This window comes from Dromiciops gliroides, chromosome 1, assembly GCF_019393635.1.
Source record: "Dromiciops gliroides isolate mDroGli1 chromosome 1, mDroGli1.pri, whole genome shotgun sequence".
Classification (NCBI taxonomy): Eukaryota; Metazoa; Chordata; class Mammalia; order Microbiotheria; family Microbiotheriidae; genus Dromiciops; species Dromiciops gliroides.
The window spans coordinates 222,074,194-222,100,907 of record NC_057861.1 but is presented as its reverse complement, the minus strand read 5'-3'; the positions used below and the strand labels follow the sequence as shown (position 1 = coordinate 222,100,907).

Here is a 26,714-nt window from a genome sequence, read left to right as displayed (position 1 = left end):
TGGGCAGGAAATCAACTTTTCAACAAGTGTTCTCCCTCAAGATGCTTGTCCTTGGTTGATTTCCTGTCCTCATTATGGCATTGTTACTATTTTAAAATAAGAATAGACTCCTCTTTTAAATCTTGCAATGTCCATTATAGACAGGAAGGAAAATGCATCACAGAAAATAAAACCAATATTATTTCAATTATCATCCCAAAGAAGAAACAAGAATAAAAAAATCCCAGATGAGAGCTAGGATAACCACATTTTTATAACTGATTTTTAAATGTTAGGTAGAAAAATATAATTAATACTGTGATGAATTATGAGAACTGCCTTCCTGATGAAGTCTATGTCCTTTTTCATCTTGATCTCAGTGTTCACAGACAGATAAATCCACCTAAAAATCTTCTTATGGGAGAATTTGGGGATATTCATTTATTATTTTTCCTTACTACAGATAACCTTAACATAACTTCCACTTATCTGAAAGTTAGGCTTCTTAGCAAACTCAAACATCTGAGACATTGACAAATGTAGAAGTCTCAAAATCACTGAGTCTCTAGGAAAATGGCAGTCCCAAATCTATGCAATTCATTTTATTCTAAAGAAGGACATTCACCCTTAGATCAGAGCCTGAGTAAAAATCTAGAATTGTGAGTCACCCTAAACACACGATTTCCCCTCCATTATGTAATTTTACTTGCCAGGTTTTTATAAATGTGTACCTCCTCTTTACTACTGATACGAGTATATTGGTGGGAGAGTGGGATTTAAGTTAATATATGTGACTATGATATGTTTTATTTTGCATTGACTTTAACATACTAGGGTCTGTAAAAATTTACATTTTGTGGTGAAATAATGATTATGTTTAAGATCTAAAATTGCGAGTGTCAAGGTCTTATAAATATCATTCATTGAGGGGTATCTGTCCCTTGTGAGGAGTTGCTTGGATATGTGTATATAGAAATTACAACTGTATGGGGTTTACAGAGAGATGGCAGGTAGGGAGAGTACCATCAACATAGTAATCTCTGCAGAAAATTTGAGTTGTAATCCTGTGGTGGTGGCCTATCTTTTAGAACCCAGGCCTGTCAGGATAAAAGCAATTTGAAGTGAATGATCTAGAGAGTAACTGAAGATTCAAATATCTCCATGTAAGAAGTTGCAATATGCATGTATGTGGTGTGACATTGTTGGGTGACTGTCTCACTTCACACCTCATTGACGATGACCATGACATCGCTCACATTTCATAGATTTTCCATGAAAATAGTACCATTATGAAGTTTCTTAGAAAGGAATAGAAAATCCATTTAGTGCACCTGTAGAGAAATGGACATGACAGAACAATTTCTGTTATATCCATTTTTACAGGTTATTTACTTTGCTTAACAAACTTAGGGTAATGCTATTACTGATGACTGAAATTTTAGACTGTTTTCCACACAATGGGTACCATACCAAATGTATGTTGCCTTGTTTACAAAACAGACAGTGAATTCCACAAGTATATTATTCAGAAAACAATCTTCTATTTAAAAAATGAGGCTCAAATATAAGTGAATGACAGAAGATAATGAAGCATCTATGAGCAAAAACATATGGTACTATCACTGGGGGAAAGGTAACATTAAAATACCATATTATAGTTCCCCCTAAAAATGCTTAATGGCAGGGCAAAAGTATGAAAACAATACCTTTATTAATATTCACTGATCATCTACAACTGATTTATTAAGCTTACAAATATGTACCATCTATTTAACTGTTATATACAGATTCAGTATCTTTCATTTTTGTTTTGTTTTTTGTTTTGTGGGGCAATGAGGGTTAAATGACTTGCCCAGTGTCACACAACTAGTAAGTGTCAAGTATCTGAGGCCAGATTTGAACTCAGATCCTCCTGAATTCAGGGCCACTGCTTTACCTACTGCTTTACCTAGCTGCCCCCCAAACACCTAATTTTTAGTGTAAATCAGTGATGTCAAACTCAAATATTGATTTAAAACCCCACACATTAACAGTATCCATGTTGCATTGTATTTTTGTTTATTTTATTAAATATTTCCAATACATTTTAATCTGGATCCAGCTACACTGAGTTTTGTGCAGAGCACACAGCAATCTGATACCTCTGCTGTAAATCATTCTATTATTGCTTAAAAAAAGCTAAGGAAATCAAATATACTCACTCATTGGATTTTACATGTTTAAAAGAATGAATTGTAGAGCATAATAATTATTTAAAATAGTGTCTCTATCTTTTTCTTTGATAAAAAACTATTTTTCTGAAGACATTATTTAGTAACTGAAGAATTTTAATAAAAATTTTGCTTTGAAGTGCTTATTTCTGCATATCCCCTTATTTCATGGCTACCTGGTCCACTTACCTTTGATGCAAGTTCCCCTGGTGCTTTTTTTTCTAAAAATCCTGGAACCTCTTTAATTTCCTCAAGGTCAAATGACCATATATACTGTAGTGTCAGTAGTAGATTCCCATAAACAACCATGAAAGGAGAACTGATCATTGCATATTTTCTTCTGTTGCGAATCATCCACAGAGTGCAAGACCAAATCAACAGCACAAAAGTCAGCCAGCTATGATAAGTGATACTCCAGGCCTCGGTGGAAAAAATGAAAAAGGTAGATTCATAATGGTTAACAGAACTTTTAAATCCCTTCACCCTATAAAGTTAAAATTTCATTAAATGAAAAAGCCTGTATTCAGTCAAATAGTACTTGAATTGTGGGTGATTTGGAATTTGAGGGAAGAGTATGGCACCATATCTTGGAGTTCAGTGCTCTGAAGAAGAAAGAAGAAGGTGCTATAATATTACCTTAAAATGCTTTTGTATAGGGTGACATTGTCTCATTTCACATCCTTTACACAGATCATGGGGAAGATTTTAAGCCTACTAGCCTAATTCTAAGCCTCTTTACTTCCATTCCATCTCTGAAGAGCTAGCACCAACTACCTTAAGCTCTCTTGCCCTCCAATCCCATCTTCTTCTCCCTTAAAAGATTAGAGGCCAGTCATTGTGTGTGTGTATCTCTATGTGTGTATGTCTGTGCAACCATATTGGGTGATGTGACCTACATCTGGAGTTTGAAAATAAAAGAATTTGAGAACCATAGATTTGGTATCTACTAAAAATAATCATATGAGTCCTTTTCTCTTGAGGATTAAATACACACATGTTATATATATATATATATATATATTATATATATATATATATATATATATATATATATATATATATATATATACATATACATATACATATATATACATATATATATATAAACATGTGTGTATTTAATACACACACATATATAAACACATTATGTACACAAACATATATATGTATACACACATAAGGGTTGTATGTAAGGCATCTACTCATATGAATCCAATTACTTAAAGTTAACCCAAAGGTAAGCCTCAGCCTCTTTTTAGTAATATCTTAATCATAATGTCTAAATAGTAGACATTTTAAAATTCAACCAATGCCAAATCCTCTCCATGTACTCTTGATCCTATTTCTCCTTATAATTTCCAAAAACATTGCCCCCACCATCATCTACAGTGGCTCCTTTGCAGCTGCCCGCTAACACATCCAATTCTCCCCCATCCTTAAAAAAGCCCTCAGTGGATCCTATGATGTCTACTAGCTCTCACCCTATACTCTCCTCCTCTTAGCTAGACTCCTTGAAAAAGCTATCTACATGTAGTGCCTCCACCTCATCTCATCATATTTTCTTCTAAATACTATACACTTTGACTTCTGACCACATCACTCAGATGATTATTCAAACAATCAACAAGATATGAAGAGGTTGTACCACATAATCAATGAGGAAGTTAAAAAAAAGAAGGGAACATGCCAACTGAAATGAGAGATAGGAAGAGAAGTTGGAGCAGTTATATGGCAGTACTGAGGAATGACAGGTGGATAGTTATTGTGCTCTTCTGGTACCTTCACAATATCTAGAGAGTGAAGAGTCAGGCAGGTTGGGTACAACTACTGTGGCAGACTTATGGGAGAATATCAATAAGAGCTATACAGTAAGGGAATGCAGAAATGAGTTGCAATTTGCATCACCAGAGGGAACTTGAGCCATTTGAGGATTTGAGGATTTTCAATTTCAAGTCCCCAGATTTAATTTTTTCCATTATATTATTTTTTCATATGTAGAATTTATAAAAATTAGATTACCTTTAATTTGTCACAATAAGTGACAGTAAGAAAAGGAAACTATAATTTTGCCATTGTCTTGTGGGTCAGGGGAAGTTCTACCCATTCATTCCAAATTAAAATGATTGCTATTTACTTGCACACATGATTACAGAGAGAGAGAGAGAGAGAGAGAGAGAGAGAGAGAGAGAGAGAGATGCAGAAAAGGCAAAAATCCCCCCCCCTCCTTTACTTTAGGAATAAAATGTCTAAGAATCCATTAAATGTGGTAATTTGCTAAATGTGGTAATTAAATGTGACAATGCATGCTTACTGTGTTCATTTTGAGAATTTTGTGATCATTTTTGTATACTCATATTCTGGAAGTATATATAAACAAATATAAATCATTCTGACAGACTTGGCTCCTCTGAACTCCTGTGTCTGTCTATGAAGAAGTCTGATAAAATAGGGATCTTCAGTGCAAAAGAGAAACTTTTAAAAAATGAACATTCTGGCTCTGTTAAAACAACAAAATGGCACCAGGCAAAACCCACACTCTGAAAGGGCAGTCTGCTTTGTTAAGTGTGTTTTTACAATAGACTTTTTTGGTCAAATAGCAAAATGCACATTTTGATCTACCTTTGAAAATATTTACTTTATATAAAAATGGCCAAACTAAGCTATCTCTGAGGGATGTAAGAGCTCTATTGTATCAAGAAGTATCATGATAAATACCATTTTGATTGAACCGAATTTTTAGGGACCAGATATTTTCCTGAAACTGTTGATAGCATCTGGTTATCAAGTGAACTATCAGAATGTATAGTAAAATATAATGAAGAGTTCAGGGATATAATTTTAATTAAAGTATGTGATTTGGGAATCAGAAATGAGCCTTTCTCAATCTGGAGAGCAAAAAATTTGTCTTTGTATCATACTCTGAATATAACAGTAACTAATATTTACCAGAAGAAATTGTAGGTATGTGTAGATATCTGTTCAGTTGGCAATCTTTTTTTCCTATTTGGGAAAACTGAGTTCAATTCCCTTTGTCTAAGGCATGGCATTTTTCATTACTCTTAACTGAAGGGAGTTTAACCAAATATGGAACCAAGAATTGACTATTTTTGTCCAAATAAACAATTTTAGGTTTAACAAATGTATTCAAAACCGCAGAATACTGTCCTATAGAAAGGGGAAAATTTCCCTTTATCTACCAGGTAAGGTCACATTTTTGCAGTGCTGAAGGTGGAGGGTAGAGGAGGCATATAAGCAGCACCATGTACTCATTCCTCACAGGTATGCTTCATTTTGATAATCACACATGTGTCTTAGCTGGGAATACCATTGCATCCAGCCAGATATTCTTCCTTGAAATTGCTTACATTTGAATACAACCCCTCATAATTTATATAACAGCAATTTAATAAAATACACCTGTATATACTCCATCATTTGAACACTGATGTCTCTGCTCTACCCTTAAAATTTTAATACTTCTAGAATCTCACTGATGTGGTTTGTCCTGTCATAACCGCACAACACATTTTTTAATCCTGCGTCATGAAAATTCACACCTACCAAAAAGTTCCAGGGTCAAAGACTGGGTGAAACTAACATAACTTAAATATAAATATTGGATTACATCTTCTGGAGTGAATAAGAATAGCCTGTCTCTTAGCAAAGAGCACCTGGAAACCCACTCAGATAAGTGGCCTATTCTGCATCTGAAGATAATATAATGGGACAGTCTGGTTTCGGGAGTTAAATTGGGGGAAGTATATTAATAATTCAAAGATGCCTGAGTAGAGCTAGGCATGAGAGAATTGTATAATCTATAAAATAAAAATATGATGAAAAATTAACATGACAAGTCACCATCTTGCCAAGGTATTTGGAAGATAAACATATTTATGCTGGAAATACTGAAGGCCAGTTTAACACCCTGAACAAACAGAACTATGTGTACTACCCTAATTTGCTTACATTAGCATTTTAGACATACCATCATGGCGATGAGGGCACAGATATAACTTTGTTTCATAATAAATTGGAATACAGAGACCATGGCGTGTACTTTAACATTTGGCTTTTCCTCTTGGCTCTTCCTTTCTTCTTCCTCCTCTTCTTTATCTTCTTCTTCCTCTTTCTTTTCTGTGGAGAAAACATTTCCCTTATCAATTTGCTGAAGCATTTTTTTATGTTGTAGATTCTGTATAAAGTCTCTCTGTCCCCATGTGTATAGCACACCACTGTGACTTAGATACCATCTTTCTTGCAGGGACTTTCGAAAGCATTCTTATAATTAATAAAATATACTGTTGTCTCAGCAAGTCAGGACAGAACAAATTGTGTATAGAAGGCAGTGGGTATATGTAAGTTCTGACCGGGCAAAAATTCAGTTTGAGTGAGCAGGAAGCTAGATAGTCAAGTATGTGATGGTGAAGGCAAAATGGTATAGTGGATAAACTGGTGAACTTAGAGTCAGGAAGGCCTGAAAAAAAGAAAAGTCAGGAAAAAAATTTTTCTTATTGAGCAATATGTCTCATATTGTTTTCAATCTGAGCAAAGCAATAGAAAGGCAATCTGAAATGAACAGATATAAGGGCAGACCTAAAAGAAGTTGAGTGTGCATGATGACAGTGATGAGTAACTGAGATAGGGAAGAAGGTGGGAAGGAAGTACCTACTATGTACTAGGCACTGTAGTAAGTGCTTTTCAAATATCTCATTTGATGTCCATAACAACCCTGGGGAGTTACGTTTTATAATTATCCCTTTTTTGTGGATAAGGAAATGGAGGCAAACAGGTTAAGTGATTTTCCCAGAGTCATGTAGCTTCTAAACATCTGAGGCCACATTTGAACTCAGATCTTCTTCCTTCAAGTTCCAGGTAAAATCCCAGCATATACAGGAAGCCTTTTCCAATCTCTCTTAATTCTAGCACCTTCCTTCTGATGATTATTTCCTACTTATCCTGCATATAATATGTATATCATGGTTTGCATGTTGTCTGCCCCATTAGATTGTGAGTCTCTGAAGGCAGGGATTGTTTTTAGCCTTTCTTTCTATCACCAGTATTTAGCATAGTGCTTGGCATTTAGTAAGCAGTAATTAAATGTGTATTGCCTGCCTGCCTGCCTGACTCTAGACCCATGGATCTAGTAACATAAGAAAAGTCTTCCTGAAGGACTCTTTCTCAAGGTTTTGGTTCAGGGGTCTCCATTTTTATGTATTCCATTTGTAATTTTGATTATTTTGGTTTACAAATTAAGTCTCAAAAGCAGTGGGGTTAAGTGTATGCCATACTCTTCTGTTTTTCAAAGAAACATATCTCATCATTTTGGGGACTTTTCTGCAACATTTGACAGAGTTGTCCACATTCGTTTCATGGATACTCTTGGGTTTTGTTTGTTTATTTTTGCTTTTTTTTCTCCTTTCTTGATGCTTTTTCCTGTCTAATTGTTCCTCAGGGACCTTTGCTGGATAGTCAAGTATGTGATGGTGAAGGCAAAATGGTATAATGGATAATAAAGTGGTGAACTTAAAGAGTCAGGAAGACCTAAGTTCCTACACTTATTACTTGTGTAACCTTGAACAAATCATTTAATCTCTCTGGGTTTCCCTTTCCTTATCTGTAAAATGAAGGGGTTAGACTAGATGACCTCTAAAGTATCTTAGGATCTAAGATGCTAAGAAAATATTTATATATGAATAGTCTATCAAGAAGTGACTCCTATCATATATTATAAATCAGTAAACAACTTCTGATAAATGGAATCCCCTCATGCCCAAAGGAAAACTATTTGAAGTATAAAATTCATAAAAATCAATTATATTATTCCTATATCACTATACACAATTTTTCCCCCAAACCTTCTGTCCTCAATCATCTCTTAGCTCCCATAGCTCTCCTCCTCTGTCCATGTCAACTGAGGATCTCAATTTTTACTTTACTAAGAAAATGGAAGCCATTTTTCATTAGCTCCTTTCTAACTTTCCCTTTATCTCACATCCTTTTGAAATTATTCCCTAGTCTCTGATAATGGAGGGTCCCATTTTCTTGACAAGGCAAACCCCTATACTTGTGCCACTGAACCTATTTTCCCACCTTTCTCTCTCTCTAAACTCAACCTTCAACCTTTTCCTATCTATTAACTCCTTCCCTACTTTGCTGATTAGCTAGAGAAATGCTGGAGCAGTGGCTGGAATCTGTCTCACTGCAAAACCCTGCTGCAGAGAGAGGAAAGCTATTAAGGTTATTGTTTTTTGACACAAGCTAAAGCCTGAGAGGGAAAACCTCTTGGGGGTACACCTGTTACCCTTTACTGCCCTCTTTTATTTGATAGGGTGAAAGAAACAAAGAAAGATAGCTTTTGCATCTGTTTTTGCTGTCAACAGAGCTTTGCTGAGAGAAGAGACCAGGAGTTGATTAGGCAAAGTAGATCTAAGGAGTTTGGCAACTCTCTTGGTTACAGGAACTGCTTGTCACTGAAAAGGCATAACACTTTTCTCAGCACCCTCTTGAAAGTTGCTATGAATAAAAAGAGCCTGTCAGTCACTGTTCCATAAGCCCGAAGGCAGAAGACTAGCAGCATTGCCCAGTGGGACAACAATGAGGAAGCAAAAGGAGGAAGTTTTGCCAAACCCGAAATTGGGATTACTAAAATCATTTTATACCTTTGTTCCTATTCACATGCTACTGAATGGGAATAGAGGAAGTCACAAAACTGTGCTTAATGGGTCTACTACAAATTTCTTACCTAAACTCAACTGTTCCCTCACTGCAGCAAGATGATTCCTTTACACCTCTCAAATCAATGTACTCTCCTACTTAATACAGCAGATATTAAAAACCTTTTCATCACTTCTTAAGATTCCAAGCCTCCTCCATCTTCTCAGCTGAAAACTCTGCCTCTTATTTCACAGAGGCTGGTGAAAACATTTCCCCAGACACCACTTAGCATTTTGTTCTGTACTTTTTTTTTTATTGCTATCTGTGATGGTATTACATCCTTTTCCTAGGGAAGGTGCCCTGTCTCATGTAAATTTTGTATTTCCCCTAGCAGATGACCAATTTTTACTTTACCATTTACTTTTTATTTTCAATGTTCCTTGAAATCATAATTTTGCCATTAATTATATCTATCACAACATAAGTGACACTATGTTGAGTTTAGGCATATTAAGAACTCCTTTAAGTGGACTTATGTGTCAAAAGATCTCATAACAAAATACACTGTGTTATAAATTCATCAGCAATTTTACTGAGTTAATTTATTTTGTTAAAAAAATTACCAGTCTGTTCAAGGAATAACTTGAAATAGAAAATAAAATATAGAATGTTCCATATCAAGCTAGGGTCTCACTTCATTACCTGATGTTTCATCAGATGGCTCCCATCTGTACTGTGGTGTAGAATACATGTCAGCTTTGGCTGGCCCATTCTCAATGGGCAGGCTAGGATGTATGGTATGGTAATCAACAGGAGCGCCATTCACAGTGACCAACAGGACCTGTCAAATGAGGTTCAGACAAGGGAAGATCATTTACTACCATTTATTTTCTTACTGAAGATTAGTCTTCCAAATATCAGACATCTAAAGAGTGAATTGAAAATTCAGCTAGTGTTTCAGATTTCTAAATGCATCTAGAATATCTGCATATTTTGAAATTAAGACACATATTTAATGAAATCTATTAGTTTCTGTATGGATGTTTGATGTTGCATAAGTGGTCTAATTTTATTTTTTAAAGAAAATTTAGATGTAACTAAACTTGCAATTTAACTTAGGCTTTAGAAAAATTTAAATAAATAAAGATTTTAGTCCATTTATCTTTGTTATTATTTACTTGCCTCCTTTTTTCCTGGCATATAAAGATCAGTGCTTTCAGTGTATTCCAGCTTCACCATGTGTCTAATTCTTTTTGGTATTTTAAGAAAAGAATGCACTTTGGTGGAAAGATAAACTTGACTTTTTTACAATGGGGTTTTAAGTCTAACAACTGAATTTTAATTCAACCCAAACAAATAAAAATAAGATCAAAGAAATGAGAAGAAGAGGCCCAAAAGAAAACCAGAATAATTCAGTTATCTGAAAACTTCTGTCATGCCTAAAAATTTCCAGGAACCATATAGTCTGACTTCTTAAGCACCTCTATGTTAGCGTATTCCCATTACTGATGCTGCCATTGGAGAGGACCTTTCCTTTATCAACAATGATCTTTCCCCCCAAATCCATAGTTAAGTGCCAATGCAATAGAATTTTCAGGATCTGTCTTACACACATTTTTATCATTTCTAGATCTACAATGGAGGAATCACTGCAAATGGGAATATATATATTATACATCAAAGAAAAACAAAATCATAATAAAAAGTTCCTCTTAAAAGAACAGAAGAAATTTTGTTATGTGTATTGCTTTGATTACATATTTATTATTGAACATGTTTTTACCAAGAATCAACCAGAATTTTTTTCTTCTGGCACAGTAATTCTTAGCTTTTTGAATACAATATCATTTTATAATAAAATTAGATGAATTAAAACTCATTATTTCTTTATGTACACATACACATATGACAAATCTAACATACTAACATCAGATGGTTTGTAGTCATCTTGGGTCATGGACAATAGCTGAAAAAAGCAACGTAGAGAGCATATTATTAAAGCATGGTTAAATAAATTAATATTTCTGCATCTACACAATTGAACATACACATGCACAATTTTCTCAACCATTATTGAACGTTGTCTTATTAAGAACTACCATGCAGATTATTAATGCAAAAGAAGAATTTTACATTAGAGGATATATAACTACTACACAACTCTAAATGTTAGCACTAAGTAATAAGTAAAAATTAGCAGCTGTTTGTCAGTCCTATGAATTCTATGGAGTCATTATAGAGAACACAGCAGCTTTGTTTTATAGAATATGTTAGAAATTTATAAATTCTTGTCAGATTGTGGGAACTAAGACTCAGATAATTTAACTAAATAACTTGCCTATGATCACAAACAGTAGAGCCAGACTTTGAATCCAGTTCTCTGATTCCAAATGTTGTGCTCTTGCCAATAGTTCTATAGCTATTTAAATGGCCAAAAAAAAAAAGAACCCCAAACCCAAAAAACCCAAACGGGTCCTTTCATACTGAAACACATCTTTCTTTATTTACCTAGCATAGATATGTGTATTTAAATAAATACAAAATTTCCACAAATAATGTATTTATAACTCTATATTCTTTTATCACTTCAATGATTTTTCACTTATGGAAATATTCTCTACTCAATAAATAAGTCAAACTATTTCCTCAATTTTCATTCTACTAGTCAGGACTAAATATTTACTTTACATTTTCTATTCAAGGTGATAATGTACCAATATCTTAAATCACACTTGATGTCTTTTGTTCAATAATTAATGAAATACGGGGGCAGCTAGGTGGCACAGTGGATAAAGCACTGGCCCTGGATTCAGGAGGACCTGAGTTCAAATCCGGTCTCAGACACTTGACACTTACTAGCTGTGTGACCCTGGGCAAGTCACTTGACTCTCATTGCCCCACAAAAATAAAATGAAATAAAATAATTAATGAAATACAAAGTGGTATTTGGGAAAGAATAATGGGTCTAGGTTCATAGAACCTGTATTCAAATTCTGACTTTGGTCCTTAATATGCTTACCACACAGGGTCAGTCAAATAGCTTCTTTGGGTTTCATTTTAATTAGTTGTTAAAAAAAAAACAACACTGTTGAATAAGATGTTCTCTAAGGTCCCTTCAAGTTTTCAATCTAGCATCCTAAATGTTAACATAGAGTTGGCACTGTTAGTAAATGGTGCTGTAGAGCCACCGGTATTTTGATTTTTTTTTTGGTTGTTGTTCTAGAATTAAAAACCTAACTCTCACTTCTTTCCCTGTGAGACTCCAAACATTCATTTTGATAATTTTAAGGAAGCTGATATAACTATGTTCATTTCTACATGCTAGCCTTTGTGGGTGAGCCAGTTGGGCTCTTGTGGCCTTATACCTGTGGTAGGACCACTACTCAGATTTAACAAGAAAATACCTGCAAAAGAGGCAAAATAAAGGTAGAAAATGGCAGTTTCTTTCTCCAAGCCTTACTTTTCTCTCATCAGTTGGGTAGTGGGTTGCATACCACAGACTTCGCCTTCTTTCTGCAGTGATTTGCAGGGGACTGCAAGACATATCTTTATCTTCATCATTCGTTTCATCATCCTGAACCTTAAATACAGAGAAATCCATAAGAGTAGTCTATGCTTCCCAAGACATATCCCTAACTAGTCTCCCTGAGAAGCTCTACAACTTCTCTTCTTTACCTTTCACCATTATACTTTATCTTCTGTATATATATAAGAAATGAAATGGTGTCATTCTTGAAAATGATGACAGTTTTCCACTATCATTTCTAACTATATCAACATTCAAACATTGTGTGATCACTACTGGATTCCATATTTCACTGTTATTGTAGTTTATGGATAATAGCTGTAGTATCTCAGGGCATACTGAAGACTATAGGGAAAAGAAAATTTTTAGGTATTATTTAGGATGAGAATTTAAAATCTATCTTTCTATATCTATCTATCTATCATCTATCTATCATCTATCTATTTATCTATCACCTATCATCTTTCACTTCTTTAATTTGTGCTCCTGTCCTCCTAAACTGTAAGCAAATTTATCAAAAGACTCAATCATATGGGACTCATTTATCCTGAAATGGGAATTTTGATGCCAATGGAAAAAACTGTTGATCTTCATTTGTTTTGATGTAACAATTGTATTCAAACTTCGTTCCTCCTCATGAAATTGGTACATAAAAAGAGAATATTCTGCATGTTAAAGATTCTTCTATGACTGTATCACCAAGTATTTTAATTCCTGAATGTTTCCTAGTTCCTGAATGATCCCTTTGCAAATATAAGATGATGTTGACCAGAGAGTTGAAGAGCCCAAGACCCCAAATCTCACAATGTAGTTATGGAGAAGAATCTACCCTTATCCCAGCATAGCCCTGAAAATTATGAAGAGAAGTCAAAAGTTTGGGTAGGAATGAACACTAGCAATATCCTTAGGGATGCAGCAGCTAAGAAGGGGCAAGAGGGAAGTAAGAAATTTGGAAAGTACTAGACATCCCTTATCCTGGTACAGTGGAGCTAGAGACAGCTGGTATTTAAAACTCTTAATAGTTTTATACATATATATATATATATATATATATACAGACACACACATATATACATACATATATATACATATACATACATATATATGTGTATATATATGAGAATAGCAGAGGACATGACTATGATTTAATCATAGCATTGAAAAAGACAAGTAATCAATGATAGTTGTAGTCTTTGGACTTATAGTGCTCATGCATAATTATAGTTTGTGATGGAAACAAACTACCCTGGCCTCTTCACTGATTGAAAGCTCTTATATTTGTCCCCTTCTTTGCATTCAAACAGTCAATCAATTAACAAGTTTTGTAAAACACCTACTTTAAGCTAGGCACTATGCTAGATATTGGGGATACAAAGTACAAAGAATAATTCACCACCTGGTTTCAAGCCCACATTATTTATTGACTGGATTATTTCAATAGACTGGTATTCATTTTGAATACATTCTTAACTTTATATATATATATATATATATATATGTGTGTGTGTGTGTGTATATATATGTATATATATATACACACACACAAACACACACACACATATATATACATATATATTTACATGTCTGTGTACACACATATGTACAATGCAAATTCCTTGAGAGCAGGAATTTTTTCATTTTAACTTGTTATGTCCAAGACCTAATCCATTGCCTTGAATATAGTTGGCACTTATTAAACACTTGTTGATTAATTGACTCATAACTGATTTTCCTTCTTATAATCTTGACTCCTTATCCTATCTTCCACATAACTAACAACTTAAAATGTCTAAATCACAGATTTGACCATACCATCTCTATTATAAAATATAAACTTTTAGCTCAACATTTAAAGACTTCTATAATCAGATCAACACCTATCCCTCCAGATTTATTTCTTTTATCACTTTTTTTTTTTTTTGCGGGGCAATTGGTGTTAAGTGACTTGCCCAGGGTCACACAGCTAGTAAGTGTTAAGTGTCTGAGGCCAGATTTAAACTCAGTACTCCTGAATTCAGGGCCAGTGCTCTATCCACTGCGTCACCTAGCTGCCCCCTCCAGATTTATTTCTAATCATTCCACTTAGACTTTATATTCCAACCAAAGAGGCCTATTAGCTTGTCCCTGAACCTGACATTCCATCATTCACCTCTGTGCCTTTGCGAAGACTGTCCCCCATTCCTGCAATGTAGACCCTTTCATGTCTAACACTTAACACACTCTAGCTTCCTTTAAGTTTCGTCTTGGCTACTATCGCCTATAACAAATCTTTACTGAATACTGTAGTCTCCCTGCTTGAGTTATTCTTCTTCTCTTATTTCTGCATTGAGGTATAATTATTTTCAACATGTTTTATAGCTCAAGTAGAATTTGTGCTCCTTTAGGTAATTTCCATTACTGGAAATGGCAATACTCACAATTATCAAGCAACTTTTTAATAAACTGCTTGTAGTGATACTTATCTTCTCATCTGGTGGGAACAGAGAGACAGGGACAGGGGCTGTCTTGTGTTTGCCTTTGCATCCCCTAAATCATGTTCACAGTAGATACATAATAAACATTTGTTGAACTGAATTAGGGATTAACACAGATTCACTCAGACAGGTATTGTGAGTTCCCTACCAAGGAGACTTTTCCAACAAGAACATGAAAAATCTTTTTGGTCTTACAATTGGTTCTTGTAACCAGAGTCGAATGAGAGTTGCCAGAGTATAGTATGTCACCAGCAATAGGATGGGGTTGGCATGATGATACCAGGACAACTTTGGGTGTACTATGATCTTCCAAGTGCTCGAACAGTTTGTTTGAATTACTGATGTGATGCCAAATAACCTGTTTAAAGAAATTAAAGAAAAATATGTAAAAAGAAAAAAATACATTGCAATATTATAATAATGTGTTTAGAGTGAAGCATAAATTTTACTATATGTAGCTTTCTCACATTACTCCTATATGACCTGTCATTAAACATGTTTCTTATCTCTTGTCTATGAGTCTCTAGAGCTCTAAATAGCACAGTTTGTTACAATAAAAAGAACAATTGCCTTATGGTTGAATGATCTGGATCTGTTTCCAAGATTTCCAGCTTATACTACTTTTGTGTTCTCTGGCATGCCATTTAATTCCTTTGAGTCCTAAATTAATCATTGATAAAATGAGGTCAGTGCCCACTTTCTCAAAGGGTCACTGTAAAGATTTATATGAATCCTTTGTTGTTGTTGTCATTTTAGTTGTGTCCAACTCTTTGCGGCCCCATTTGGAGTTTTCTTTGGCAAAGGCACTGAAGTAGTTTACTATTTCCTTCTCTAGTTCATTTTATAGATGAGGAAACTGAGGCAAACAAAGTTAAGTGATTTGCCCATGGTCACATAGCTAGTATGTATCTGAAGCTGGATTTGAACTCATAAAAATGAGTCTTCCTGACTCTAGGCTCCACCCTTTACCCATTGTACCACCTAGTTACCCCAATGGTATTATTGTGAATCCTTACAGACTATTAATATTATTTTACTAAAATCCAAACCCTGAATAATACTCACACTAGCCAGAAAATCCTTATATTAGCCAAAAGTGTCACTAGTATTAAATATTGGAGGACTATTCAGAAATTCACCACACATGCCCAAATGGGACCTCAAGGGCATTAATATGAGGAGCACTTGAAAACTAGGGATAGTAAGCCTGGAGAAGAAAAGATTGGGGAGTGGGGAATAATAGCTATCTTCAAATATCCTTTTATAGACGAAGGAATTGACTTCTATTTGGTCCAGAGGGCCTAACTAGGAAAAATGGGTAGAAGTTGCAAAGAGGAAAATATAAGGCTCATGAAAAAGAAGAAAAAAAAACCCCAAACTTCTCAGTATTAGTGTCATCCAAAGTATTATTGGATGCCTTTCAATGTAGTGGGCTCCTCTTCACTTGAGATTTCTAAGCAAAAAAGCTAGATGACCATATGTCAAATATATTGTAAATGAAACCCTTTTGGAGTAAAAATAGAAATAAGTGTTCTGTGAGGTTCCTTTGAAATCTGAAATTCTATGATTTTATGAACATTATGACCACCAAATAATCATCATTAAAAATCATACATGCCTGCATGCTATCAGAAACCATTCTCCAGATATGGAAAATCAGAGTTGATATAGTTCATCATGTTTGTGATAAATATTGTTGAATCAAAGTTGTCATCATTGCTCTAATTTTATTGCATACCTTTTGGTCTCTGACTGAATTAACCATGACCTCAAATATTGATGCTATCCATGTATACCCCTACTTATAACCAGAGTAACAAAAGGGCAGGGGGAAGCCCAGAATCAAAACACCACAGATACACTCAACTTTGGATTCTCATTGCCCTTTTTTTTTTGATGAGGCAATTGAGGTTAAATGACTTGCCCAGGGTCACCAGCTAGTAAGTCCTAAGTGTCTGAGGCTGAATTTGAACTCAGGTCCTCCTGACTCCAGGGCCAGGGCTCTATCCACTGTGCCACCTAGCTGCCCCTCTCATTGTATTTTAATTCTGTATTCACTCTGCTCATTCTCATTATACATCCTCATCACTAATTAAAAGTGGGTTCAATATACGAAATTTCAACAACCTTCCCATTATATGATTCCCTTAAATACCCTCTCAGCAAAATAGGTTTCAATCAGCTGCCACTTGACCTTTTTCAAAGCTCAGGTGTTTGTTATAGGGAACATCCCAGCATAATTACCTGGACACAGCACAAAGTAGCACTTCTGAACTATTTAATTTTTGTTGAATCATGCAGTGAACCTATACTAATTCAATTATTCTTTATATACACTGAAAAGAGGCAATTTATATGCTTAATATTTTATGCAAGTATTTAAAAATAAAGATCTTGATTTTCACAGTTTTGTTAAATGAAACTTAAATGGTACTTTTTACCTACTATTCAGAAGACACTATGTTAGGTGTTAGGAATATAATGTGGAAAACAAAACCTCACATTCTAAAATATAGACAATATATAGACAATAAGTAGCAAACATATAAAAAGTCAATACAGGGGCAGCTAGGTGGCGCAGTGGATAGAGCACCAGCCCTGGAGTCAGGAGTAGCTGAGTTCAAATCCGGACTCAGACACTTAACACTTACTAGCTGTGTGACCCTGGGCAAGTCACTTAACTCCAATTGCCTCACTTAAAAAAAAAGTCAATACAATGTAATTTTTTGAATATTACAGTAGGATCACCCATTGAAAAAAACTACTAAATAAACAAAATACTATGCAATTGCAGAACTATTATTTATTAGTGAATCACTGAGCAAATATTGACATCAAGCAGAATTTGTAATTTTTTAAAATTTTATTTATTTATTATTATTATTATTATTATTTGCAGGGCAATGAGGGTTAAGTGACTTGCCCAGGTCACACAGCTAGTAAGTGTCAAGTGTCTGAGGCTGGATTTGAACTCAGGCTCTCCTTAATCCAGGGCCTGTGCTTTATCTACTGTACCACCTAGCTGCCCCAGAAGTTGTAATTTAGCTAGAGCTGGCTTATTGTTATTATTTTTGTTATTCTTTAAAAGTCAAATTAGCTAATGGCTTATCTATATTTTCAAAAAAGCAATTTTTAGTTTTATTTATTAGATCAATGTTTTTTATGTATAGTTTTGTTAACCTTCCTTTTATTTTTCAGGAATTCTATTTTGGTATTTAGCTAGGGGTTTCTAATTTGCTCATTGTTTTGTTTTAGTTGCATGTTCAATTTGTTGATCTGATCTTTGTATATTTATTTAAGTTTTTAGAGATATAAAATTTCCCCTAAATATTACTTTGGCTGCATCTTACAAATTGTGGTATGTTGTCTTATCGTTGTCATTATCTTTAATGAAATTATTCATAGTTCCTAGAATTTGTTCTTTGATTCATCCATTCCTTAGAATTATTTAGTTTCCAATTAATATTTTGTTGTTGTTGTTGTTTTGTTTTGTTTTGTTTTGGTGGGGCAATGAGTGTTAAGTGACATGCCCAGTAGGTCACACAGCTAGTGTCAAATGGCTGAGGCTGGATTTGAACTCAGGTCCTGCTGAATCCAGGGCCAGTGCTTTATCAGCTATGCCACCTAGCCACCCCCTCTAATTAATTTCTAATCTATGATTCAAAAATTTTTCTTGAATATAATTTTATTGCATTATAGTTGAGAAAGAAGCATTAATATTTGTGCTTTTAAAAAATTTTGGGTTCTTCATCCCCTAATATATAGTTAATTTTTGTGAGGGTGCCATGAACAACTGAGCAAAAGGCACATTCATTTCTATTCCTATTCAAATTTATCCTGAGCTCTATTATATATAACTTTTCCAGAATTCCTTTCCTTTCTTTAAATTCTTCTCTTTTTTAATTTTAAGGTTAGATTTATATAGGTTTGAGAGGGGAGAATTTGAGGTTTCCTGCTATTACTGTTTTACTGTCTATTTCATCCCATATTTCATTTAATTTTTCCTTTAAGAATTTAGGTGCTGGCGGAGCCAAGATGGCGGAGAGGAAGCAGCAAGTTGCCTGAGCTCTCCTTCTGTTCCCTCAAAAGAAACATTAAATCAAGCCTCTGGACGGATTCTGAAACTACAGAACCTGCAAAGAGACAGAGAGACACAGTCCTCCAACCAGAGATATTTTAGAAGACTTCAGGAAAAGGTCAGTCTGACTCGGGCAAAAGGGAGGCCCAGCGCAGAGCAGCAATCCAGCGCCGAGAGGGTCGGGGCAAGTCAGCAGGAGCTGCGGGCCACAGCCAAACAACTGAGGCCCCTGGAACCTGGTTCAAAAATCTGGTGGCCAAGAAGGACAGTGGAAAAACCTACCTGCACTGGCCGAGAGGGCCATGAACAGGTCAGGCGGGATCAGACACCAGGGTCCGGCTCCTGGCTGGCCTAGGACAATCAGACAGGAAGGGCAGGGTGGGGGATCTCCACACACCATAAAGGAAGGCCTCAGAGTAAAAACCCAGTCACACAGCTCCTATACCCCTGCACAAGAAGCCCAAAACAGGGACCCTGGTGCCCCCAGAGCAGACCTCAACTTAAAGAATAAATAAATAAGCTGCAATAATGAGTAAGAAGCAAAAAAGAGCCCTCTCCATTGAGAGCTTCTGTATCAATAGGGAAGAAGCCAACACAAACTCAGATGAGGACAATAGCCTCAAATTGCCTACATCTGAAGCCTCACAAGGGAAGGTGAATTGGTCACAAGAACAAAAAGCCTTCCTGGAAGAGCTCAAAAAGGATTTTAAAAATCAATTGAGAGAGGTAGAAGAAAAATGGGGAGAGAAATGAAAGGAAAACAAGAAAACTATGAAAAAAGAATCAGCAGCTTGGAAAAGGAAGCACAAAGTTTCACTGAAGAAAACAAAGCCTTAAAAAATTCACTTGACCAAATGGAAAAAAAGGTGCATAATCTCACTGAAGAAAACAATGCCTTAAAAATTAAAGTGGGACAGTTGGAAGATAAGGAATCCATGAGACACCAGGAATCAGTCAAGCTGAATAAAAAAATTGAAAAAATAGAAGAAAATGTGAAATACCTCATTGGAAAGACAACTGATCTGGAAAACAGATCGAGGAGAGACAATTTGAGAATCATTGGACTGCCTGAAAGCCATGACCAGAAAAAGAATCTAGACACCATATTCCAGGAAATTATTAAGGAGAACTGCCCTGATATCATAGAATCAGAGGATAAAATCATCACTGAAAGAATCCACTGATCACCTCCTGAAAGAGACCCCAAAAGGAAAACTCCAAGGAATATTGTAGCCAAATTCCAAAATTATCAGGTGAAGGAGAAAATACTCCAAGCAGCCAGAAAGAAGCAATTTAAATATCATGGAGCCACAGTCAGGATTGCTCAGGACCTGGCAGCTTCAACATTAAAGGACCGCAAGGCTTGGAATATGATATTCCGGAAGGCAAAGGAGATTGGATTGCAGCCGAGAATCTATTACCCAGCAAAAATGTGCATTTTCTTTCAGGGGAAAAGATGGACATTTAATGACATTGGGGACTTTCAATCTTTCCTGGTGAAAAGACCAGAACTGAATAGAAAATTTGATCTCAACATACAAGACTCAAGAGAAGTTTAAAAAGGTAAACAGAGGGGAAAAAAAGCTTACCCTATTAGGTTAAACTGTTTATATCCCTACACAGGAAGATAGTACTCATAACTCTTAAGAACTGTAAATGTATTTGGGCAGAGAGAAGGACTTTATATAGAGGGTATAAATATAAATTGTCATTGATGTGATGATACAGAAGAATTAAGGGGTTAAAAAGGGAGTCTATGGGGAGGAGGGGAAAGGGGAGGTGGAATGGGATGAATTATATCATATGAAGAGGAGGAAAAAAACCTATTACAATAGAGGGTGTTAAGGGCTAAAATTCTAGCTAAACTGTCTAAAATATTTAATGAGTGGTCGCCAATAAATTATAAGCTTTAGCAAGAGTTAGACTTTTAAGCGTTTATTAAGGAGAATAAGAATTTGGTAAAGAGAGAGAGAAAGGCCTAGATCCCTATCTATTAAAGGGAGAGCACATTTCTAGCTCTGCTCTCCACCAGAGTCCTCAGGAAAGAGCGCGAAACTGAGCGCCAGTCTCTTCCTTCCTCCTCCCACTCGCCTGCGTAACTTCCTTATGCCAAAGAAAAGACTCCTGGTCTTGCCCTCAAAGACCTTCGCTTCATGGGCAGAACTCTTCTACAGTAAGTCTCCAGCAGGTGGTGTCATTCCAATAGTTACAAGGGAAAGAAAGGAGGGGGGAACATTGTTTCAACCCTATTCTCATTAGATTTGACTCAAAGAGGGAATAACATATACGTTCATTGGGATAAAGAAACTTAACTCATTCTTTAGGGAAACAAAAGGGGAAGGGAAAGGGAGGGACTGATAGAAGGGAGGACAAAAGCAAGGGAGAAAAGGGTAAAGAAAAGAGAGGGGGGTGATAAAAAGGGAGGGCAGATCGGGGGAGGCAGGGGTAAGAAGTAAAACGTCGGTGAGGAGAAATAGGGTGAAAGAAGGGGGGGAAAGTACAAAGGGGGTAAATAGAATTGAGGGGAATAGACAGTCAGCAATAATAACTGTGAATGTGAATGGGATGAACTCTGCTATAAAACGGAAGCGAATTGCAGAGTGGATTAAAAACCAGAACCCTACAATATGCTGTTTACAAGAAACACATTTGAAGCAGAGAGATACACACAGAGTAAAGGTAAAAGGCTGGAGCAGAATATATTATGCCTCAGCTAAAGTAAAAAGGGCAAGGGTAGCAATCCTAATCTCAGACAAAGTGCAGGCAAAAACAGATCTCATTAAAAGAGATAAGGAAGGAAATTACATCTTACTTAAAGGTATTGTAGATAATGAAGTAATATCAATATTGAATATGTATGTGCCAAGTGGTATAGCATCCAAGTTCTTAGAGGAGAAGTTAAATGAGTTACAAGAGGAATTAGACAGTAATACTATACTAGTGGGGGATCTGAATCTCCCCCTCTCAGAATTAGATAAATCTAGCCAAAAAATAAATAAGAAAGAAGTGAAAGAGGTGAATAGATTACTAGAAAAGTTAGACATGATAGATGTCTGGAGAAAATTGAATGGGGATAGAAAGGAATATACCTTTTTCTCAGAAGTACATGGCACATTTTCAAAAACTGACCATGTATTAGGGCACAAAAACATCATAGTCAAATGTAGAAAGGCAGAAATAGTAAATGCATCCTTCTCAAATCATGATGCAATAAAAATTACATGTAAGAAAGAGCCAGGGAAAAGTAGAATGAAAATCATTTGGAAACTAAATAATTTCATTCTAAAGAATGAATGGGCCAAACAAGAAAACATAGAAACAATCAATAACTTTATCCAAGAGAATGACAATAATGAGACAACATACCAAAATCTATGGGATGCAGCCAAAGCAGTGCTTAGGGGAAAATTTATAGCTCTAAATGCTTACATGAATCAAAAAGAGAAAGAGGAAATTAATGAATTGGGCATGCAACTTAAAAAGCTAGAAAAAGAACAAATTAGAAATCCCCAATTAGACATTAATTAGAGATCCAGAAAATTAAAGGAGAAATTAATAAGACTGAAAGCAAAAAAAAACTATAGAATTAATCAATAAAACTAAGAGCTGGTTTTATGAAAAAACCAATAAAATAGATAAAATATTGGTTAATTTGATTTAAAAAAAAAGAAAGAAGAAAACCAAATTACCAGTATCAAAAATGAAAAGGGTGATGTTACCACCATTGAAGTGGAAATTAAATAAATAATTAGGAATTATTTTGCCCAACTGTATGCCAATAAATTTGACAATCTAAATGAAATGGATGAATATTTACAAAAATACAAACTGCCTAGGTTAACTGAAGAAGAAATAAAATCCTTAAATAAACCCATATTAGAAAAAGAAATTGAACAAGCCATTAATGAACTCCCTAAGAAAAAATCCCCAAGGCCAGATGGGTTTACGGGTGAATTTGACCAAACATTTAAAGAACAATTAATTCCAATATTATACAAATTATTTGGAAAAATAGGTGAAGAAGGAGTTCTACCAAATTCATTTTATGACACAAATATGGTGGTGATACCAAAACCAGGCAAAGCAAAAACAGAGAATGAAAATTATAGACCAATTTCCCTAATGAATATTGATGCTAAAATCTTAAATAAGATATTAGCAAGGAGATTACAGCAAGTGATCACCAAGATAATACACTATGACCAGGTGGGATTTATACCAGGAATGCAGGGCTGGTTCAACATGAGAAAAACTATTAACATAATCAACCACATCAATAAGAAAACCAACCAAAATCATATGATTATCTCAATAGATGCAGAGAAAGCTTTTGCAAAGTACAGCACCCATTCCTAATAAAAACACTAGAGAGTTTAGGAATTGGTGGAGCTTTCCTTAGAATAATAAACAGTATCTACCTAAAGCCATCTGCAAGTATTATATGCAATGGAGATAAATTAGAGGCCTTCCCAATAAGATCAGGGGTGAAACAGGGATGTCCATTATAACCCCTCTTATTTAATATTGTACTAGAAATGTTAGTTTTAGCAATCAGAGAAGAGAAAGGAATTAAGGGAATTAGAATAGGCAAGGAGGAAACAAAACTATCACTCTTTGCAGATGATATGATGGTATATTTAAAGAATCCTAGAGAATCAACTCAAAAATTACTTGAAACAATTAACAACTTTAGCAAAGTAGCAGGATATAAAATAAATCCACATAAATCATCAGCATTTCTATACATGACCAACAAAGTCCAGCAGCAAGAGATAGAAAGAGAAATTCCATTTAAAGTAATGGTAGATAATATAAAATACTTGGGAGTCTACTTGCCAAGACAAACCCAGGAACTCTATGAACACAACTACCAAACACTCTTCACACAAATCAAATCAGATCTAAATAATTGGAAAGATATCACTTGCTTGTGGATAGGCAGAGCTAATATAGTAAAAATGACAATACTGCCTAAATTAATTTACTTATTCAGTGCCATACCAATCAGAATACCTAAAAATTATTTTATAGAGCTAGAAAAAATAATAACAAAATTCATCTGGAAAAACAAAAAATCAAGAATATCCAGGGAAATAATGAAAAAAAATTCACAGGAAGGTGGGTTAGTGGTACCAAACCTGGAGCTTTACTATAAAGCAGCAGTCATCAAAACTATCTGGTACTGGCTAAAAAATAGAGTAGTAGATCAATGGAATAGGCTAGGCTCAGGAAATGCAGTAGCAAATGACACTAGTAATGTAGTGTTTGATAAACCCAAAGACTCCAGCTTCTGGGATAGGAACTCAGTATTTGACAAAAACTACTGGGAAAACTGGAAGATAGTATGGCAGAAATTAGGCATAGACCAACATCTTACACGTTATACTAAAATAAGGTCAAAATGGATACATGATTTAGACATAAGAGTTGATACCATAGGTAAATTAGGAGAGAAAGGAATAGTCTACCTATCACACCTTTGGAAAGGAAAACAGTTTTTGACCAAACAAGAGATAGAGTATATCATAAAATGCAAAATGGATGATTTTGATTATATTAAATTAAAAAAAAATCTGTACAAACAAAAGCAATGCATCCAAAATTAGAAGGGAGGCAGAAAGCTGGGAAACAATTTTTGAGGCCAGTGCTTCTGATAAAGGCCTCATCTCTAAAATATATAGGGAATTAAATCAAATTTATAAGAATCCAAGTCAATCCCCAATTGAGAAATGGTCAAAGGATATGAAGAGGCAGTTTTCTGATGAAGAAACCAAAGCTATCTATTCCCGTATGAAAAAAATGCTCTAAATCTCTAATGATTAGAGAGATGCAAATTAAAACAACTCTGAGGTACCACCTGACACCTATCAGATTGGCTAAAATGACAAAAAAAGAAGATAATAAATGTTGGAGAAGCTGTGGGAAAATTGGAACACTAATTCATTGTTGGTGGAGCTGTGAACTGATCCAACCATTCTGGAGAGCAATTTGGAATTATGCCCAAAGGGCGATAAAGCTGTGCATACCCTTTGACCCAGCAATCCCACTTTTAGGTCTTTTTCCCAAAGAAATCATGGAAAGGGGAAAGGGACCCACATGTACAAAAATATTTATAGCTGCTCTTTATGTGATGGCAAGGAATTGGAAGTTGAGGGGGTGCCCATCAATTGGGGAATGGCTGGACAAGTTGTGGTATATGAATACAATGGAATACTATTGTGCTGTAAGAAATGATGAGCAGGAGGAGTTCAGAGAAACCTGGAGGGTCTTACGTGAGCTGATGATGAGTGAGATGAGCAGAACCAGAACATTGTACACAGGATCATCAACATTGAGTGTTGACCTACTGTGATGGACTATATTCTTCTCACCAATGCAATGGTACAGAAGAGTTCCAGGGAACTCATGATAGAAGAGGATCTCCAAATCCAAGAAAAAAAAAAAAGAAAGAAAGAACTGTGGAGTATAGATGCTGATTGAACCATTCTATTTCTTTTGTTTTGGGTGCTGTTGTTTTTTTTTTTCTATTTTGAGGTTTTGCATTACTGCCCTGATTTTTTCTCTTATAACAGGATTAATGCAGAAATAGGATTAATGTTATTATGGATATATATATATATATGTGTGTGTGTGTGTGTATATATATATATATATATATGTATATGTGTATAGATATATAGATATAACCTATATCAGATTACCTGCTGTCTAGGGGAGGGGGGAGGGAGGGAGGGAGAAAAATCTGAAATTGTAAAGCTTGTATAAACAAAAGTTGAGAACTATCTTTACATGTAACGGAAAAAATAAAATACCTTATATGTAAAAAAAAAAAAAGAATTTAGATGCTATGCCATTTAGTGCATGTAGGTGGTGTTGATATTATTTTTTTGTCTATAATACATTTTAGAAAAACATGTTTTTCCTGTTTATCTCCTTTAATTTTTGTTTTCGCTTTCTCTGAGATCATGGTTGCTACCCCTAAACTTTTTACAGCCAAAGAATAATAAATTTTTGTCCAGCTCTCCATTTTAAATCTATATGCATTTTTTCTATTTCAAGTATGTTTTTTGTAAACAATATATTCTTGGATTCTGGTTTCTCATCCAGTCTGGTATCCCCTTCTATTTTACAGGTGAGTTCATAACATTAACATTTATAGTTAGGATTGCTAACTATGCATTTCACTCCATTCTATTATTTTAGCCTTTCCTTTATCTTTTTCCCCAGCCCCCTCTTTAAGGGTTTGGTTTGGCTCTTTCTACATTCTCCCTCAGTTTACCACCATTTTTCCTTCCTACCTTTTCCCTTGTCCTTTTTATTCCTTATTCTCTTTTGAATAAGAATGTATTACCTAACTATGTCTATATGGCGACTTCACAACTAATGAAGAAATAAAAGAAATTATTACCCATTATTTTGTCCTATTATATGTCCATAAAACTGGCAATCTAAATGAAATGGGTGAAGATTTATTAAAAAAATGTTCATCAGATTAGCATAAAAGGAAAATGAGTATCCAAATAATTCTGTTAGAAAAAGAAGTTGAACAAGTCATAAATCAACTCCTAAGGAAAATAAAATAGAACCAAATAGAGTTATAATCATATTCTAACAAACTTTTAAGCAACACTTCATGCCAAATAGGAAAAGATGTCCCATAGAATTTGTTCTATGATTCATTAAGCATTAATACCTAAACCCAGGAAAGTCAAAAGAGAGAAAGAAAACTATTGACCACTATTACTAATGAATATTGATGGAAAAAATTTTAAATAAAACACTACAAAGGAGAC

General features: G+C 35.0%; 1 protein-coding gene across 1 annotated transcript in view; it reads right to left on the bottom strand.

Moving 5' to 3' along the window:
- PIEZO2 (piezo type mechanosensitive ion channel component 2) overlaps positions 1-26,714 on the bottom strand; it is a 563,847-nt gene that overhangs the window by 121,013 nt on the left and 416,120 nt on the right. The window contains 6 exon segments of the mRNA XM_043975076.1: positions 2,379-2,609; positions 6,175-6,323; positions 9,546-9,684; positions 10,771-10,809; positions 12,304-12,423; positions 15,039-15,201. Of these exon segments, the coding sequence (XP_043831011.1) occupies positions 2,379-2,609; positions 6,175-6,323; positions 9,546-9,684; positions 10,771-10,809; positions 12,304-12,423; positions 15,039-15,201 (841 nt within the window).